Below are 19,423 nucleotides of genomic sequence, written 5' to 3'. Positions count from 1 at the left end.
ACCTGTTCTTTGAGTGTTTTTTTTTTACCTAGCAGCAAAAATGAACTAACAGGGCTTAATTGCACATCTTTGACAGGTCGAAGGTGATCTCAAGATTAGGGACTTGAACATTGTCAACTTACGTCGTTCTTCTTGGCCGGTAGACTCGGTGAAGCCTGGTGGCAGGGCTGTCACCTCCACTTCCGGGGTGCGTCTCGGCGTGTTGGGAGACCCGTTGGCATATGGATCAAACCTTCATGGTAGCAAAAATGAAATGAAAAAATACAAATTAGATTATGTGAAATGGAAGTAAGGACAAGAGACACCAAAACCAAAAGAGGGCAAAAGTTGGCAAAGAGAAGAAAAAATACAGTGAACAAGGGGACGGTCCGAGCAACAGTTAAGCAGATGTAACTAAATTTCGTTTTCAATTTATTATCATGCACCTTTTTTCTTTGGAAAATGAGAGGATTGAAATAACCGACTAACAGACTTATTTTTGAAGGGGCCCTGGCTTTTTATTACTCTCAAGATTACGTCGACAAGTGGCCATCACTTGACATTACCCATAACTGATACAATGGCAGTAACTACCATTACTGAGGGGCACCCTCGGTGTACAGAGCCAAAAATAAACATACTCGGTCTCTGGTCAGACCAAAGTTCCAGAATTAAAGCGGCGATGCATTTCTTTGTTGTTTTTTAAATTTTTTTAGGGAGGATAGGGTTGGCTTTTTAAGACTGGCAATGGACACGGAAATGAGTGGCATATTTAATCAAAGAGCAAAGGCTAGTAGTAGCACATCACAAGTCATGCCACCGTTGTTGTTGTTCAGCTGGCTACAACTTTGTAACCTATCCATGGTCTACTGTTTGTGTTCGACATCAATATTACGCAGTCATAACGATCTATCACTCAGTATGAGCTACCCACAAATTAGTCTGGTTCCTTGAACAAATTGCACTTCTGACTTATGGATTTGTAGCCGGGAATCAGTCTACTCGCAAAAATTCAGGCAGTGTGGAAATAAAGGAAATATGTTTTAAAAATTTTGACCAAAAAATGGGGGAAAAAAATTGATGCACAGGTTCAAAATCGACACGTGCGCTGACCAGAGACCGCCAATTTTTTTTTCCTAATAAACTTGGTTTGGGCTATGTTGTCAAGTTCAGTCAAGGTGAGTGTCTTTTATTTTTTGTTTCTTCATCAAAGACTGAGCAATATTTACGCTGATCCGTCTGGTTCATGGTCCACCTTCAGCAGGGGATTGTTGAGGGAGCCGGAGCTGGTAAACTCCTTCAGCTTGAAGCTCTCAGTCAGTGGCGCTGCCTCCACGCTGCTCACTGTCTTTCCTGGAGGAAGCAGTTTGTGGAGATAAAGAAAGGCCTATTTTCATGGAAAGGCCAGCAAAACTACAAAATGAACTGAAGACTGCCATAACCACTATTCATAAATACCTGGGACAGTTTTTCTATTTCTATTTGTCGAAATGCATCACGTGACCGTGTATTACCATTAATGCCTGCTGAGAAATGATAATGCCCGCTGCGTAAATCACGCACTGGCACATGGAAACAAGACAGTTGAATCGGGTCTGATTGGTCAGGAGTCTGTGTGTACGCAACATGCCACGCATGTGCCAAGTCCATTGAAGGGGATTTTATTGGACAACTTTCTAAAGGAATATACCACAAAATGGATGGGGGTGCTTGGGAAAATGAAAGTAAAGTTTTAGAACAACATTGTTCCACAACTGTTCTCTCTGACAACAGAATTTTGGGATACCCTCTCCCCACAGTTTTTCACTACTTTTCCACGACTTTCAGGGGTGGATCCAGGAATTTTTCCAGAGGAAGGCAGGCTGAAGATTTTTTTTGATGTCTGATATTTGCCAACAGGTTGAAAGTATGATTAAACATGCATTGTTTACAATGGTATTGTTGCACATATTTAATTTCTTTTTAATTTTTTTCATTTTTTTTGGGGGGGGGGAATTTAGACTTTTTGCGGAAACAATGCCAACAATTTGAGCAATGTTGATAGGGGACCTAGAGAGACTGACCTCGTGTGCAGCAAAGCTTGACAATGACAAGGACAATGAGCAGAACTACCACCAAGACAACGACGACAATCACAGCAATTGCCCAAATGGGAAATCCCGCAGGCGGCTCCTGTGAGGAAGCAAAAATACAAATAATGACCTCCAAAGAAATCTAACCTTGCCTCGGAGCCCGTACCTAACGAAGTTTTCATGAACACGGACGCGGACAGGGTACAACTGCTTCAAATCTGGTCATTGCCCTCAGATGGCATACCTTGCAGGTGTGAGTGTTTTTATGTAAGATGCTCATCTGGGAAACTGCATGTACATGCTCGTTTCATTCGGGAATATTTCAGAAATTCACAGTGTGCAGTTTTTAAAACTTTTGCAACATTTCGCAGGCCATGCAGTTTCCACTTATTCACTAAGAAAAGCTTTGCAAGTCCCAGCTCACAGATACAATGTATCTTTCACCTCAAATGCTATTTTGTTAGAAGGTGATACAACTTTTAAAAGCAGGGTTTTGCCTAGCCTATTTTACTGGTAAAACTTCAATTTTACTTTCTCCTAATGCTAAAATTTTTGTTGGCCTGTTTTTTTGTCAGCAAAGAAAAAAAGCACATGATGAATACAGAGCAGAAACAGACATATGGAGGTGGCTTTACAAAAGTTAAAGTCTCAGAAAAAATGGAAGCTTTCTGCATTCACATTTGTAATGGGCAAAATTCTCAAAAATTTTCATTGTCCTTAAAACTAATTTTAATACTTCTGAGAAACAGAAGCCCCAAAGGTTTGTTCCCCTTTCCAAGGGTCTGACTCACTGTCTTCCAAAATTTCCCAGATCTGGGGGTGCAGGTTTTAAGTCCCTGCTGCTATCACACTCACCGATGTCGTTGGCACACCATACTCCTCGCCGTTCACTAACAGGTACGACTCGGCCTGCAGGGTATAGCCGTCAAACTCCAGGCTGAAGCTCCCTCCCTGGAGGTCCGTCCACAGCTCGTCCACAGCTGTGTCAACATCACCCTGCATGTCAAAGGAGATCAGGACGGACCCTAGGGGTGCAAGGTGGGGAGGAGATAATATCAAGAAAGGCTATTGAAATGATGGAGATGCATGCATCAATGAGTCCTGGGAGAAGCTGCCAAAGGAACTTTTTGTTCATTTTACCTGTGCTCAGGATCATTTCCTAATATGTAAGGGATATAATTTTGTGCACATTCAGATGAAAATTTGAAGGAGAAACTCCATGCAATGGTTGTACAAGCCACCGAGCACATGCAGTATAGTCTTCATTAGCTCTTAGAAGCAGCCACACAAGTCTCACAGGGACAACGGTGTACCTCTAAGGATGGCCCAAAGGAAAGAATAGGGACCTGAGTATTTGATTACCTCTCTCAATCAAAACACTGCTGATTAGTACACCAGTGTACCGGCCGTTGATGTAGTTCAGGAAGTTGATCTCCAGCAGGTCCTCCTTGCCAGCCACCACCTCGTCGTAGCTGACGTCGAAGCGCAGCACCAGGCGTCTTGTTGGCCCGGTCACGTTGACAGTGCTGGGGTCTACCACATCGAAAGGGTCAAGCATCAGACCAAGCTGGTAGGCACTAGACGGGATGGTCTCCACGCTGACCGCCAGGATGTAGCTCACCCCGGCTGCATCTATGGACAGATTGGTGAACTGTGCCTGGGCAGTGGCCAGGTCAAAAGTCGTTTCCAGCTGACCCCGCAATTGGCCCCTGTAGTTGGTGGGCATGTTGAGGGCTATCAGAGCATGCCACTCCAGACCCTGTGGTAATTAATTGACAGCCAATCACTGGAAATGACAATACGTCACATGAATAATACAACTGAAATTCTTACTAACTCTCTTTAGACCATTAATGTGCCAAATATTGCTGATGGCAGATATTACTGTAAATCATTCATAAATTCTACATGAATTTTTTTGATGGGGCTAAAAGTAGATACAAATCTTGGGTACAAAAATATTGAATCAGTCATCATGAAGGAATACTCAAATATTAACAAATATTTGACATGGCAGCCATCTTGAAGGTGCTTAATTTAGTTCAGTAGGGAGAAAAATACCTCAAAGATGGCTGCTGAATGTAAATGGTCCATAAATAACATGTTAAAGCTGTAGGACTATGAGCAGAATCCATGTGTGGACCCAAAGATGTGTCCATACGTTCCATTGTAAAAAAATAGTGTTCTGCTGGCACTTTATCATACCATGCATCGGTGTATCCTCCTAAATAAATTTGAAGACATCTCTTTCTTACTTTGGCAGACAGGTTTTGTGGGACCAGCATAGTGATCTCGTCCCTCAATTCCACAATCACGTCAAAAGTTGAGTTAATGGATGCTGCATCGGGTGAAGTCAGTGCCACCAGGTAATACGGCCGGACTGCCACATCAAAGGGTTGGGCACTGACTTCCAGGCTGGAAGTGTTGGGCAAGGTGATCTGGAAGTCAAGGATGACTCCTGAGGCCTGGACGTCGAGGGTCAAATCCGTGAAGTTGGCCCAGCTGCCATCAAATGCCACGGTAAGGTTGCCCGTGAGCTGGATTGTGTCAGCACTGGGGGTGGAGGGGTTGATGGAGACGGTCAGCTGCCAGGGGTTCAGCCGAGCTCCCAGCTGAGGGACAATGTTGCCCTGAAAAAGACAAATCAAAAGACTATGCATTCTGATCAGAAAAATTAAAACAGGTTTGCAATAAAGTTTGCCACAAGGCATTTGTCTTGGAAAGGCAGTCACAACTTCAACAATTTGCAAGTGTTTTCTTGCAGTTACACTTTCAATCTCTCTGGTACAAAGGTGCCTGTCTACCGATGCATTTTTGAGAGTGCCTCGAATCAACACGTGTAAATGAAGAGTGTGAAAAACCACAGACTGGATACAGACTTGCATTAGACCCCCACAAAATAAATACTCAAAGAAAGGCAGCGTAATTCTCGGCAAAGGTTTTATTGTTATGGAAGGTAAGCACATCTGATTCCAAGCACCTATATGGGAGGATTACAAATTTACAGCAAACTTTACAAGTTCTGAGAGGGAAATCTCAAATCTCCTAACCAGGGCATCAACGGCATACACTGTGGGTTGCTGGGTCAGGACGGCTCCCTCTCGGGCTCCGTCGGGCTGGGTGTGCAGGACCAGGGCCACCGGGGTGCGGTACTCAATCTCAAGCTCCAAGTTGGCGTTCTCCTGTTCCTCCTCCTCCCGCATCAACTCATCATACCTGGAGCATCCAAAGATGTGGACAACTACGTGATTTGAGATTTTATTTTCTTTTTACATAAAGAGCATCTTGAATGTGGAACTTGAATAAACTTGGTCATGGCTTATCTTGCTACTATTGAGCTTGTAATTGAATTTGTGAAAGGACGTGTAATTGGACTTGTCTACAGCCCTTTTTTTTTCAAAATGAACCAGTTCTAACCACTGGATAATTCTAGACCCCAAACATCATAGTGGGCTGTCCTCCTAACTTATCTAATTACAATTCTTTACTCTTCAGAGTCTTTTAAGTAATGTATGAGTGATGCTTTCACCATCTTCATCTCTAAGGTCCCACCACAATAGAGACTTTTGCTGCAACATGCCATAAAGAGTAGCCAAGAAAAAACCACTCACGTCTTGGTTCCGCTGGGCACGTCACTGCTGCCCCCTGTCTCATTGGTGGCACGAACACCACCAGTTGGGTCAACCACCACGGCCACGGGATCTGACATCAGCATGGAGGTGACGGTGATGTTGAGGGCATCGCCGAGGTCACCAGACTGCATGGTGTCAGCAAGGATGGACTGGACCTCCACCAGATCGTCAAAGTTCAGGTTGCCACCTGGTGCAGGGGCTGACATGGAAACAGGACATAAATAAGTTGTTTTGCCACAGGATCGTTGTTTCATGTCATTTATTTCTATCCATCCAACAGAGTGTTAAGTGCAAGTTATACGATTATCATAAGTTGCTATGAAAATAGTAATGGAGAAATGTTCAGCTTTCTGACGTGGAAATAAGTCCCAGATAAATATTCCAGGGAAACCCACACAATCAGGTAAGGACTAAAACCCAAAACTAAAGGCCATTAAGGAAGGAACTGCTATATGCCACTCTGACTCCTTTGCGGAGACGTGGGGGTGAGATAGGAGGAATCAGATAGATAAGACTTTCAAGGAAAGGAAACACTGGACGACTGGTTGCTTTGCAGTTGTCAAAGATGGCAACAAACCAAGCATGACTGCCTAGCTTTGATGACTGTCTGTAAATTGAAATCTTTGTGTACCTCTGATGCTGGCAAGCCAATAGATATGAGATGAAAGTTTAAAGAAAAAAAATGCTTTTAACCAGGTTGGGGTTTGCATCTGGTGTAATTTGTGTGTGTGTGTATATCTATGGCTACAGGGCCAGATTATCCAATAGACATGTAGTGTATGCACCGTGCCCAGGGCTTACAGAACACTTAACATGGCTTTGTACAACTACAGATCATAAAAATGACAGTTAATTGGGACAAGGATAGAGAGAAGTCAGATATGGCGCCCCCATGAGGCAGTATGAATTGAAGAGGGAGACATACTTGAACCACTCGGCGGGGCAGCTGTTGTCGTATTGGAGCTCGTCTGGTTCACAGTATCAGATCCCGGTGAGTCTATCGTCTCCGATGGTGGGGGGCCGATCTCCATAATCACCTCCGCCTCCCCCTCCGCGGCACGGCGGCGCCGGCGCCCACTCGACTCACTCACCACGTCCACCACACGGATCTGTGACTGGTCCACGTTGAGCAGGGCGGCCAGGTTGCGCACCAGGTTGGCATCCTCGTAGAAGTTGTCCACTGAGACGGCCGGCACGCCGAAGGTGACCATGATGACGGCCGTGGTGCGGATCTCCACGGGCACAGGGCCCTTGACCAGAAGCCAAAGGGTCTGGGTATCGCGCTCGAAGTAGTTCTCACCATGCACATTGGACGTGACCGAGGGGTTGTACTGGTCGGCAGGAAGGGATGGGTCTTTGGCCTTCCAGGTAAATTCGCCGGTGCTGTAGTCAGCGTTGGTTGGTGTCACATATTCATTCTTGTTAAACAAAGAACACATACAATTTCTCTTTATAAAAATCCAATTGCCACATCGCATGCTTGAAATGTGCATGCCGTTGCTAAGTATGCACATGAAAGACTTTTGTTTCATGGTTTGTATGGCTGTAACAAACAATAGTGGAGTGGATCTATTGGAATGGCAGATAAGCAAACAGATCTTGATCAGTGGAGTGACAGCTCTCAAAAAAGTCGGAACGCTCTAAGACAGGAAACCATTATAAACAGTTTTACTCGATCTTTAAATGAACAGGCAATTCCCGACAAAATAGAGGCTCAAAAACTATGAATTTGCAAACCACCCAAATCATCGATGATAGTTGACCAAACTCTGACGAAACGAGTGGCAAGTCACCAGAGCCTCTTTTACATAAATACTTTCATTTTGCACAATGCCAGCCAATATGAACCCTGAACATTTTTCATCCAAATAATATCATCATAAAAAGAGTTCAGTTTACTCGTTCTGAAATAAACTGAGACAGAATTGCAGAGAAAAATGACATCAGGACTAATTTTGTGGAATCTGGTAACATATCAAGGAAAAAGAACAATATGCACCTTGTAGTAGACATCAAGTCGCTGGGGGTTGGCGTACCAGATGCCCAGGACCACTGCCTGGTTCTCATCCGAGTTCAGCAGGTGGAGGCGCAGAACCTGAGGGTTGGTGCTGGTGAAGTACACCTCGTAGTCTTTGCCCGTGGCCACGATGGTGTAGAGAGTGCTGATACGTTCCTGGCAAGTGTACCTGGAAAGTAAAAGGCAAAACTGTTAGCATCATTGTTTGACCAATTAATGTGGGAAGATGTGAAAACTGGCAATGTTTTGCCGTGCAAGTTTGGAGGAGGATCCCTGAATCGATCCAGACAAGACGGCGGGATAAATGTAATTTGAATAAGACTCCCCAGATTACGTCTAAGGCACAGTATCACAGTAGAGCATTAACTTGTGTAACCGTTAAATCATGTCTTTGAAATCAAAGTGTAATGAGAAATCATAGGCTACAGATACAATTTTGCAGAGAGATGTAGCTATTGGGTTAAATCAAGGGGGAGTGGTAAAAATGTAGAAAGTAGATGTACTCTGGCAAACTATGCAATCTCTTCACATTTCAACTTCTTCTATAAAGATTTGAACCCGTCTTCTGTTAAAACCCCGACTTCTTAGATATATTGTGGTAAGACAGTACATGAGTTAATTTCTGCTCACCCATGGCACCAGCCGTTGTCCTGTGGCCCATTGATCAAGTCCACGTAGCTGTCACTGTACATGGCCAGCGGCGTCAGGCGGCGGACTTCGGTGTCAGCGTCCATGCTCTCCACTACCAGCATCCTGTGGTCAATTCCGTGGCATTCATACGCCCGCCAGTTGGAGTTGAATGTGCACTCATTGTTGTGTCCTCGATAGATGCCTTTGGAAAAATGGGCAAGGGAATGTCATTATCATGCCTCCCATGTCACAAAGATGTTCTCATCAAGATCAAAAGCAGCAAGCTCAGTCTGAATGTGGGGGGTGGGCTCGTAAGTCAATTAGAGTCTTGATGAGGAGCTTTTGGAGTGTTTTTTATGACAAATTTTAATAAAGAGCTATTTCCAAAGATTTTGAAGGATGTAAAGAAAGCATCTACATTGTTCTTCATTCAACCACTTTTAGAGTTCCTGAATTTCCTTTTCCACTACCAAAGTTCCTCAACAGTCTGGTTCTACAATAACGATGTCCAGTCTGGTTCTACAATAACGATGTCTAGACCACCGAAAAAACAATGCACCACCACAGATTGTTACCTTAAACAGGACACATCCAACATCAAAGTTGACATTTTATTCTTTGTTATCCTTTAATTGATAATTCATCCCTTACTGTTTGCGTCTGGTGCAAAGCAAGGATGCATTTGCATGCTTCCAGAGTAGAAAACATTATCTTTAAAACAAATATTCAATCTTCCGCATCCCCAATATGTGTCAAAACTGCTCAATTCTTGAGCAACTGCCAAGTCTTTGAGGTGCTGATATATCAGAACAGACTCTCTGTGAGCTCCATTCATGACCAAGAGATAGCAAAACACATCTATTCCCTCACCCTTATTCGGCGCCTTATCCTCTACGGGGATCCTGGAGCCATCCGGTCTGGTCAGCATGACTTTGGGTATGCGGTAGTCGCCTAGGCCGCGGCGCGGGTCGCCATCCCACTCAAACTCTGACTGGGGGATGAGGGTGCCAGGGGAGCCCAGCAGGCTGCCGTCCAGGTCACGAATCATGGCCTTCTTCATGCCATCACAGTCCATGTCGACACAGTCCGAGGGGTTCACAGACCTGTTATGGTCAGGAGTGAGATTAGGTGACAAAGAGAATTCCAGGAAAGATTTAGCAAAGGTTGCAGCAATGACAGCCGTAAAAATGTTATAACTTTTCAGGGCTTTAGAGATTTAACAAGGCATGAAATCTCTTCCCAAATAGCATTGGGAATGAGCATGATATACATATTCATGCTTTGTAAATAACAAGCAAACTTTAATGATTAATCTTCTAAAATCCAGACGTTTAACTTCAACTTACCCTACGTTTGGTCTGTGGAGGAATACTTTGCGAGCCTCATCCACATTTGTCATTGTGATTCCTGAGATCTCAATTGGGTGAAGTGCGTCTTCAGAGGCGGCATTAGTCACGATCATCGCATCCGTTTTCCCGCAGTGCTCACCGAAACTGCGGAAGTCAACATCTATTTTTTTTTCAGCATAAAAAGAAGATTACTTTAGACTTAAATTTCAGAGAGGTGGAAGTGGGAAAGTTATTCAGTAAACTCTGTTCTGAGCCAGCGAGAAGTATCAGGTTGGTGTTTTTTCTGTAGGTTATTGGGCATGAAATGACTTGGAATATTCCCTTTCCTCTTAGGTGGGATGCCACTTCATTGCGTGTCTATATTTCAAGCTAGTGAGGGAGGCAGGTTGGGGCAAAGAATGCTGCCCATGGACACAATATCTGACAAGCAGGTGAATTAGAATTCCTGACCCTCTAAAATCAGGAGCAACCGGCCAACATTACTGGGGGAGAAAGCTCTACGTAAATGGCTCAATCTCTTATAAAATTGGAATCAAAACAAACCATGACAAAGCTTGTTTAAAACTGAAACAATTCTCTCTAATCATTGCTTAGTTCAAACGCAGCAAGACACATCAAATTTGTTTGAAACAGGGCTAACTATTGAATGAAAACTGTTAGAACACACAACTAGGGTAACCCCCAAACTAACCCCAGACTTAAACAACTCTGCAAACATTTTTTAGATTAAAGATAACACTTGGTTACCACCTAAATTTTTCTAATGACCCCACGACACAAACTTACTTTGGACTTCAGTAATGCCATTAATCATTGGGTAACTATTGGCTCCATGGAAGGGCTTAAATGGGGCACCGTTCGAGCCAGAGAGGAAGGAACTCCACAGCAAGCCAGTGTGACCACCCCCCGGGGCTCGCGGCCCCCTCTGCTTGCTGCTCTGGCCTGCATTTTCCGGCTGCACCTAATGGCATACAGGAAAAAAGAGTTTCCCAAAGGAAGGAGACCGGGGTTTAAGAAAGAGGTCCAATCCACTTACTCTGAACTTGAGTGACCCCGTTGATCATGGGGTAGCTCGCAACAGGATGGAAGGCGAAAAAGGGGGCCAGGTTTGGGCCAGAGGCAAAGCTGGGCCAGACCAGACCTGAGTGGCCCCCACCTGGGGCACGAGGGGCCCGCTGTCGGCTGCTTTGTACAGCATTCTCCGGCACCACCTGATGGCATGTGTCATTTGTCATTCGGAGGCAGGAGGAGGGATGGAATGGATGAGGTGATACCATGATGGGGGGGGGGGAGTGAAAGAGACAGTGACAAACAAACATTAGACAAACTTACAAATGGACTCACGGAGATTTAAACAGGGGTGAAACAAACTGATAGAAATTGTGAGTGTTAGTTGTGCATCAACCTGGTCAACTGTTGCAGGGACCAAGTAGTACAATAATTTTACCATCCCTTGAAATATTCATGTCTGCATTAAGGTGAATACCTTATATTCAACCTTTGTTTCCTTATTATAATCTGTATTTCCGAACCTTGGTTGTTGTTGTTTTTACAAAAGCAAATTTGCATATTCATGAGCAAAACTTTGTTGTCATCCAGGCACTAAGCTCCAATATTGTACTGATCTGTGCACAAAAAATGATGGATTTTGAAAATATTTTGCCCCTGTATAGTTCTAGTTCTTTGGGATTTACCGTTGTGTAGGAAATATATATGACAATAAGCCCGCAAGCAACCTTTTCTCATAAATGTTTTCCAAGAGCAAATCTGTGGTTCAAAATTCAAACTTGAAACATGTAACAAAACAGTGCCTTCCCTCATACATCACAGCAACAGAGCCCTCACTTGTCTGGAAGCCATGGATAATTTTCACTGTTTAAAAAGTGCACTTCTCAACACACTTAATCCCCAAAGGGTTTAAAACAGTTTTCATATATAGAAAGAGTTGAAGATAGTCAAACACCTTATTCACCTTATTTGCTGGGAGTCTCTTATATGTTAAAATATCATATCCCACATCAGAGCAGTCATTAAATGGTAAACAATAAATTCAGTTGAAATGAAGACATAAAATGTTAGGAGATAAGGGGAAGTGCATAATTGGTACTCCAATGTGAAAAGGTGCAATAAAGTAGTTCCAAGTGAATGATTTGTTATAGAATTAGGAGCCCGACAATGGCACGAGTCACAGGATTGTGAGAATCCACTAACTGTTGGACTGGCCTCTGGGTGAGAGGTTAAACATGGTGAGCTGAGGTCAGTACCCAAATGGCTGTGCATTAATAACAGGGAATAAGTGGGAACAATTGAGTGGGAGGTTGGGGAAGTCTGTGGTTGTTACAGTCCGAGTTCAACACAATGGACCACTAAACTTGCACAGAAAAGACACAGAAGGGCTCAGGTTTGGTCAGGGAGGGGTAGGTGTGGGGGCTTTCATTTCTTACACAGTATGCCTCCTTATCATAGGAACTTGCAATAATGCGCTTATCACTGTCGGAAAACCCCGAGAAATGCTACAATAAACACCATTTGTTCTTGGATGTGGAGAAAGGGGTGTAGATCAACAAACAGCAATTTTTATCAAGTTGCCGGTTTGCTTTTTAACTAAGCATACTTATCAGTTCTCGCCAGCTTGCAGGTGTGGTCAAATATACCTATTTGTCCAAATATGTGGATGAAGAGCCAAATGTCATAGTAAAATGATTGTAACTTCCAGTCAAACTTTTACAGAAGTACTCACGCTGTCACTGGAGCACTCAAACGAGTCACTGACACCCACGATGAGCGAGTCCTTGACCCGGACAAACTTGTCGGAAGTTTTGTGGGAGAGGGCCGCAGGGCTGAAGACGATAGGCAGGATGGCTATCTTGTTATCCACCAGTTTTACGTCGGTTACCAGCACCCTGGCTGTGCTCTGGAGATGGTCAGGACCAACACTATATAAATGTCTGCACAGATTCCTAAATTCTGAACAGTTCAATTGTTGGACCTGAATGCTGGTAGCTTCAACTGCTGGCTTCATTTTGTTCTTCGGTGAATAATGCAATGCCAGGCAGTGTGCAGTTTCTGGCATGTTTGATTTTCTCAAGTGTAAATGTCACTGACTTTAATAATGCTTTGGATCTTTTTGTCAGAGTGACAAAGTTCTTCATTTAAAATGATTTTAAAACAAGTAATCACATTTTATGTTTTCAAAATTCAGATGTTAAAAGAAGAGTCCCTTATTTTCCTAAAACAATGTTTCTAATTGTTTTAAAAAGAGTTTCAATGTATTACATTTTGACTGAGGACAGAATAAAAAAGGGAACAACAGATTCATGTTTGAACTTATAAGAGTGAATCTTCTAAATTTTTTGTTAGACTTTTTGGGGGGTGAGGCTGTTCATTTTTACCTGGTGGTAGATGCCAAAGTCCCAGCTCTTGTAGATCAGGAAATTGGCCACCTTGGTGCAAGGCAGGATGGGCGACAGGAAGATGTGGATGCCATGGAGGGTGGAGTGGCCAACATTGCCGTACCAGTCTGTCAGCGGGTTGGGTGGGTCAAAGCAAGCCTCTCCTCTGACCTTGAAAGCCACCCGCTCTGAGCCGGCCACCGTGTTGTTGATCAGGACAACCTTGTCTGCTTTGTCCACCTCAATGCCGGCATTCCAATCCAGGTTCTCAGACTCGAAGCGATCCTGGTAGGTGCCGGGGAATACCATCAGGGTCACCAGGTTGTGGATGAGTTGGGTGTTGTCGTCTCGAACAATGATGGCTTTAAAACAAACGTTTTTTCATAATGTGAGGAGAAGACAAGTAGAGAATTAATTTTATTTGAGACTTTAACAGATGGAGACATTCGAAGATGTTGAGGACTACAGAGTTAAAACTCTTTGATGGAACCAGCTTTTTTCAGAGCTGCCCCTCCCCCCAACTCATACTGCTACTGCAAACAATTGATCAACTTACACTCTAAAATCCCCTTGGTCAAACTGACCCAGATTTGGTGGTCTGTTGAGCTTGACCCATTTCCAGGTCAAAAGAAGACCCTTCTGGAGGTCAAAGGACCCAGAAGAGGGTCACCAGTCAGCTCCAGCAGGACACCAATTTTTCGAGTCATATCTGAACCGGTAGTTTTAAAAGTGTAGAAGATCAGACGACCATTTTCACAATGTCATATTGAACAGGAAATAGGCAGGCAAATTCAGTTTTAGATTCCACGCAAATTTGGTGATTTATCAAATCAAGAATTTGTTTGGCTCATTCTAATGTGTGCAGGGAATACATGAGAGCAAAATATCACTGGGACTCATTTGCAGAATTCTGTGCACAATGCCATACCTGATCCAACGGTGTGGTGAATCACATTGTCTCTGACCACAAGTCCATCAGTGCCGAACACACCGATGGCCGGACTGAAGCCATTGTGGAAGCTGCAACCTTTGACGGAAGACGGGGCTTCTGCAGTGATCTCCCCCACGTCCAGGAAGGCCAGGGAGTAGCGGGGATCAAAGAAGTCCGACCAGCCCTCCTGGCCCGAGTGGTAGAACTCCACGTTGGAAATACGGGCGTACCCTTTCACAGGAAAAATGCCGAGAACAAAATAACCTGAATTTTCTGTCTGATTTTCATAAAGAGTGAGAAGTCTGATTACAGCATCAGACTGAACAAAGCAGTGTGAGGTCCGCCACTGAAATACGTCTCTTGACTGGACCCAATCGTGCTAGCTAATTTCAAGGGCGCAGAGGAAGGACAGCAGCAAGGTCTCCTGATCAGGAACACAAGCACTTTGCTACTCTGAAGTCTCAAACTAGTCTTAAGACACCTTTTCAGTAACTTTATCTGAATCATTAGTGATCCACTGAATCTTACCTTTGTACTGGACTCCATCCTGGAAAAATCGTCCAACCAAGACGCGGGCCCCGTAGGACTCATCGAACAGAAGGTCATAGTCGTTGCCTTCAATCTTGATGTTGCGAGTCAGGAGACCCACCTCGGCTGCTAAGACATAGTCATCATTGTATTCCGCTGTGGTAAGAAAAAAGAAGAAAGACAGAAAATGGCAAACACAATTTAATGCTGCTGATTCTATTAAGATATGCACATGCATCAGATTGCTAGTAAACGTAATAATGTATACACCATAAGAGATTTTGATCCAACAGGGAAAGTATTTCTCATAACTGCAGAATTTATGTTCAACTTCACTATATTCAAAAAGTTGAATAATTAATGTTTAACAGATTCACATTTTATCCAGTTCCTTACTGCTGCATGATCACCAGTTCTAGCCAAACTCGTGTGAATGAAAAATAAATCTCTTCACAGAGGTATCAGAGGCAACTTTAAAGCAACAAAAGCTCAAAGAAGCCCCAGATGTTGAAAATGTCTTAGTCAGAAGAACTTTTTGGCTATTGAAATTCTTTCAATTACCAATGTGTCTGAAGGCAAAGGTCCCATTGATTTGGAAGGTAGAGGCATCAGTGACAGCTTCAATCTTGAAAGTCTCCGTCTGCCAGGCTTCGTAGGAGGTGGTTGCCACGACAATCTCATCCCCGACCTCCCAGTCTGTCTCATCCTTCACGGTCAGGGTACTGTCACCCGGGGAGACGGTGGCAGACAGCTGGGTCCAGTAGACGCTGCGATTTTTGCCGTGGATGTCTAGGCCTCCAAATACACCTGATGTGAGGAGGATGACAAAAAAAGGACAGATAACCTACAAATCACAATTAAGTGGTAAAACACTGATTTTTTCAAAAGCTTTCGAAAGGGCCATTGTATGCTATAGGCATATTGGATTTACAAATGATAAAGTGAATTGTGAACTCTGATCTGGGTGACCTGTAAAATATAATTGACTCTGGAGCGCCATCCTCATCAAGGAGGCAACCCTAACACATTTAAGTACTTCTACAAACAGTACAAAGAGCCAATACTCACCAAGAGCCTTGGAGCCCAGGTTAGGCCCATTAGGCAGGGGCTGGTCGGGGGTGAAGTGGTGTCCGTTCAGTAGGATCTTCATCTCGTGCTGGAAGGGGTTGGAATCGGAGAAGCCGATGACCAGCCGGCCTCCCTGGATCAGGATGTAGGTGGCCTCCAGCTTGTTGTCCTGGGAATCTTCAATCTCCAGGGCACCGTAAATGAAGAGCTTGTTCATGACAGGGAGTTGGACATCTGCAACCATCCAGACCGCTGCGGGTTGGAGGAAGGGGTATTTAATGAATAAATAAAGTGGAAAGTTAGGCCCAGTTGCAGTGGGCACATGTGGATACATGGTGCTGAGGAAGTGAGTGAAACTTAAATGTCTAGTGAAGCTAGAGCAAGGGTGGATCCACGGACCCGTGTGGAAGAATGCAGATACTTTTTTAATTAGCCTTTCATGGCCTTTCTGAGGATCAAGCTAAATTTGGGGTCTTTTAAAAAGGTTTTGGAAGGAAAAGAAGCAAAATCTTTTCCATCTAAAAATTCTGACTCCCTGGGCTAGGAGGCAAAGTCATCCCCAGGAGAGTTTCCCCTGCAACTAGAATAATCTGCTGGTGAGGCGATTCCTTCTGTGTCTCTGACTTTTTTTTGGAGGGGGGGGGGAATACTGGGGTATTAGCAAGGCGATCATGTATCATACTTACATGGCATAATCATTACGTTGGTTACCGAGCCGTTCAGGTTTCCGCTCCAGCCAGACTCCACGTCATCCCAAGATAATGGGTCTGACCACAGACGGGCGTCGACTGGCCGGCCAGCAGGGGGTGGTTCGGGGATCTCAGGAACGGGTGGGAGGCAGTCCAGGTAGAAGCACTGGTAGACGTCCAGGTCAACATCTCTGTTGACCGGTCCTGACTCACCTTTGCCCGACACTAGACAAAGGATAGAAACATGCAAATATTAAGAGTTGAACAAATTTGATTTTATTTCCTTTTGGCAAAAAAACCACAGGCTTCTCAATAGCTTATGAGGCTCTCTGACTTGGAAGTCTGATGAAGTTTCAAGATAGAAGTTGATGTAGCAGATGGCAAGTATTGAGACAAAAAGAAACCTTTATGTGACAACCAGCAGATGGTGTTAGTTACAGGGCCGAGCGAAGACCTTTAAACAGTCTTCAAGGGAATGAGGCAGAATAAAAGTCCAGCCTGGGAGATGGAAACTTGCTAACCACAGAAAATATTTGATCAGGTAAAATAGGTTACCAAGTAAAATGTGGCTGGTTCTGAGGTGCAATTTGCTTAGAACATAAAACTTGTTGGGCGATGTTTTCTGTTTTTCATCTCCGCTCTAAGAAATTGGGACAGGCCCACATATAGCTTCTGGTCAGAACTGCTTGCCTGAGACTTGAGCTGCCAAGATACACTCAAAGAGATAGTCAGGCATGTGACTTCGAATCACTGACTGCAGTCTGAAAATCTGACAAAAAACCTTAACAAGCATCGCAAATGGAAGTTGACAAGGCCCATTATTAGCAATTAAACTGTTATGTATTACATCTTGTTTGCTTTTCAAATGTTTTAACTTGAAGCCTGCCTAATATGATATGGTTTTGAGAGCTAAATCCTTAACAAATTTGAAAATCTTCCACTCTGAAATACACTTTGATACTCACCGATATAAGTCAAGATTCTGGTCTCATTTTCAAAGTGCCAATCACCATTTTCATTTGCAGCATAAGTTGGTACACTTTCAGTGCTGTTCTCAATGATGCCGATCGTGGCAAATTTATCGGGCCTCTGGGTGAAGTTGTGGTTGATCAACACATAGTCCCCATCATCAAAGTTGTAGAAGCGGGCAGTGTAAGAAATGTTGGTGACGTGGTCCACGTTCTCGAAAATCATGTTGTAGTTGTCCCCATCGATAAGGGTGATCATCCAGCCTTCGGGGTGCGTGATACGCTTCTTGTGATAAGGTATGCGGCTTGTACCCTGTGCGTTGGTAAACAGGGTGTTCTTGTACCTGAGGGAGGAGGGCAATGGGTTGTTGAAAGCCAGGCGATGGAGACGGACTGTTGTGTCGCAGTGTGAGCCTGAAAAACCGACACTGTAGCCAGCCTCCTGGGTGCAGTGGTCAGAGGGAAGGTTAGGATTGCTTGGGAGGACGATGTAATCGGTCATCCCAGTGAGAGTACCATCCATGTCTTCGATCCACACCTCATGCTGCCACTTGAAAGCTGCCTTATTGGGAGAGTTGAGGAACTCCAGGCCCTGTGTGCGGACCGAGAAACCCCCCTGGTCTACCTTACAGTGGCCACAGGTCCGGAAGGCTGCGCACCGAGACTGGTCAAAGTTGATGAATTTGGCGCCATCTACAGTCAGGCCATCAGCCTTCGGCCCCTGAACACCTGCTTCTGTGCACTCACTGGGATCTGATATGTTACTGTACCCTATCACAGTCAGGTTCTTGACCAGGGCACCACCCCAAGGGGCACCAATGTCCTGGTACTCTACTCCGGCCTTGTCTGCATCCGAGATGACAAAGTCGTGGAACTGAATGGCGCCAGAGACAACAGCCTCTGCACCACGCTCCGTCTCCCAGGCGTACAGGCTATAATACTTGGCCGGTTCATCCTCCCAGGAGTTGCAGCCTCCGCCCACTTTAGGAGTGTAGGTCGGGAAGATCCAGATGCCATACCAGCCCTGGGCATGGGCGGAGTTATTGCGGAATTCTCCCAGGGGGACCTTGCGGGGACAGATGGAAGAGGTGAATGAAGGGCCTCCAGGGTTGGTCGGCATGTTGTACCAAAAGCCGAAATGGGAGCCCCCAGCTGCTGCATTGTGACGGACGATGTTGTCCGGGTTGGTAACCCAGTAGGTGGCCGGGGTGATGTCCACGTTGAGCAAGCTGCTACTGGGGCGGACAAAGACGCCCAGGTTGTACTGGATGATGTTACCTGTTTCGATGCCGTCCTCCAGGAAGTAGGCGTGGCCCATAACATTGTATGCCACGTTGTGCTCCACGAGGAGATTGTGCACGGCATGGATGGTGACGGCGCGGTTGAAGGTGTGGTGGATACCGCAACCTCGCACGTAGGATCCCGACACGTCCCCATTGAGATGGAAGTGGATTGGGTAGCGACCCAGCCGGAAGGCTTGCCCAGCATGGGTGACCTCAACGTACTCGATGCGACCTTTGACCAGTTGTTGGTCCTGGTACTTGGCAAACAGCATCATCTGTGCACCAAATTGGTCGCTTCCTGTTTCCTCACCAAAACGACCGAGGAAACATGTCTGGGTGGCAAATTGATCTAAGAGAAACAGAAAGGAGTTGGAGTCACTTCTAATGACAAAAACTCTCCATGTAGGGAAAAAGTTAGGAGGTTGAGCTAATTAATTCAACAACAGCTGCATAAGTTCACAAAAAGGCAAACAGGGGTACATTTGTTTACTGAGTTTACAAATTGGGGATTTTTTTATCATTATGGAAATTAGTTTGAATTATCAAATATCAGAAAGTTTGTGGATAACAGATGAAATTCACAGTGAGCATGATTATCTAGTTCAATATTGAGAATATCTCGTCAGGTGATTCAATTTCATAGAAAAAGTTCTAATTAAAAAAATAGGCATTAAATCCCCAAAATGATTTTCTGTAACTGTTCAACTTGTATATTCCTGTAACTGAGAATTCCTTAACTAAACATGATCTCTGAAGCATTTGGGAAACCTAACGCACAATAAAAGCAGTGCAACTTTCAATGATAGGTTTAAGGAAATAACAGCTCCATCGAAAAGATGTACAAATAAATTTCAGTTTCTGATTTGGTGAAAATCGTGTGACGAA

General features: G+C 44.5%; 1 protein-coding gene across 3 annotated transcripts in view; it reads right to left on the bottom strand.

The window, feature by feature from the left end:
- Positions 1-19,423, bottom strand: part of LOC110983068 (fibrocystin-L-like) — a 68,669-nt gene that overhangs the window by 3,355 nt on the left and 45,891 nt on the right. The window contains exons 43-64 of one of the 3 annotated variants that reach the window (XM_022241983.2): positions 17,253-18,887; positions 16,285-16,512; positions 15,599-15,850; positions 15,092-15,337; positions 14,531-14,686; positions 14,000-14,233; positions 13,072-13,433; positions 12,420-12,593; positions 10,716-10,890; positions 9,677-9,839; positions 9,201-9,433; positions 8,331-8,532; positions 7,683-7,869; positions 6,609-7,101; positions 5,663-5,882; positions 5,102-5,267; positions 4,307-4,681; positions 3,414-3,810; positions 2,907-3,076; positions 2,043-2,151; positions 1,209-1,332; positions 123-232 (exon numbers count right to left, since the gene is read on the bottom strand). In XM_022241983.2, coding sequence (XP_022097675.2) covers positions 123-232; positions 1,209-1,332; positions 2,043-2,151; positions 2,907-3,076; positions 3,414-3,810; positions 4,307-4,681; positions 5,102-5,267; positions 5,663-5,882; positions 6,609-7,101; positions 7,683-7,869; positions 8,331-8,532; positions 9,201-9,433; positions 9,677-9,839; positions 10,716-10,890; positions 12,420-12,593; positions 13,072-13,433; positions 14,000-14,233; positions 14,531-14,686; positions 15,092-15,337; positions 15,599-15,850; positions 16,285-16,512; positions 17,253-18,887 — 6,411 coding nt within the window. Of the gene's footprint in view, positions 1-122; positions 233-1,208; positions 1,333-2,042; positions 2,153-2,906; positions 3,077-3,413; positions 3,811-4,306; positions 4,682-5,101; positions 5,268-5,662; positions 5,883-6,608; positions 7,102-7,682; positions 7,870-8,330; positions 8,533-9,200; positions 9,434-9,676; positions 9,840-10,465; positions 10,641-10,715; positions 10,891-12,419; positions 12,594-13,071; positions 13,434-13,999; positions 14,234-14,530; positions 14,687-15,091; positions 15,338-15,598; positions 15,851-16,284; positions 16,513-17,252; positions 18,888-19,423 lie in introns of all 3 variants that reach the window. The other 2 variants (XM_022241981.2, XM_087144602.1) reach the window with 2 other exon arrangements.

This window comes from Acanthaster planci, linkage group LG13, assembly GCF_054643075.1.
Source record: "Acanthaster planci isolate LZ-2023a linkage group LG13, COTS_SCS, whole genome shotgun sequence".
NCBI classification, from domain to species: Eukaryota; Metazoa; Echinodermata; class Asteroidea; order Valvatida; family Acanthasteridae; genus Acanthaster; species Acanthaster planci.
The sequence above is the reverse complement of the archived record's forward strand: the minus strand, read 5'-3'. Positions and strand labels throughout refer to the sequence as shown.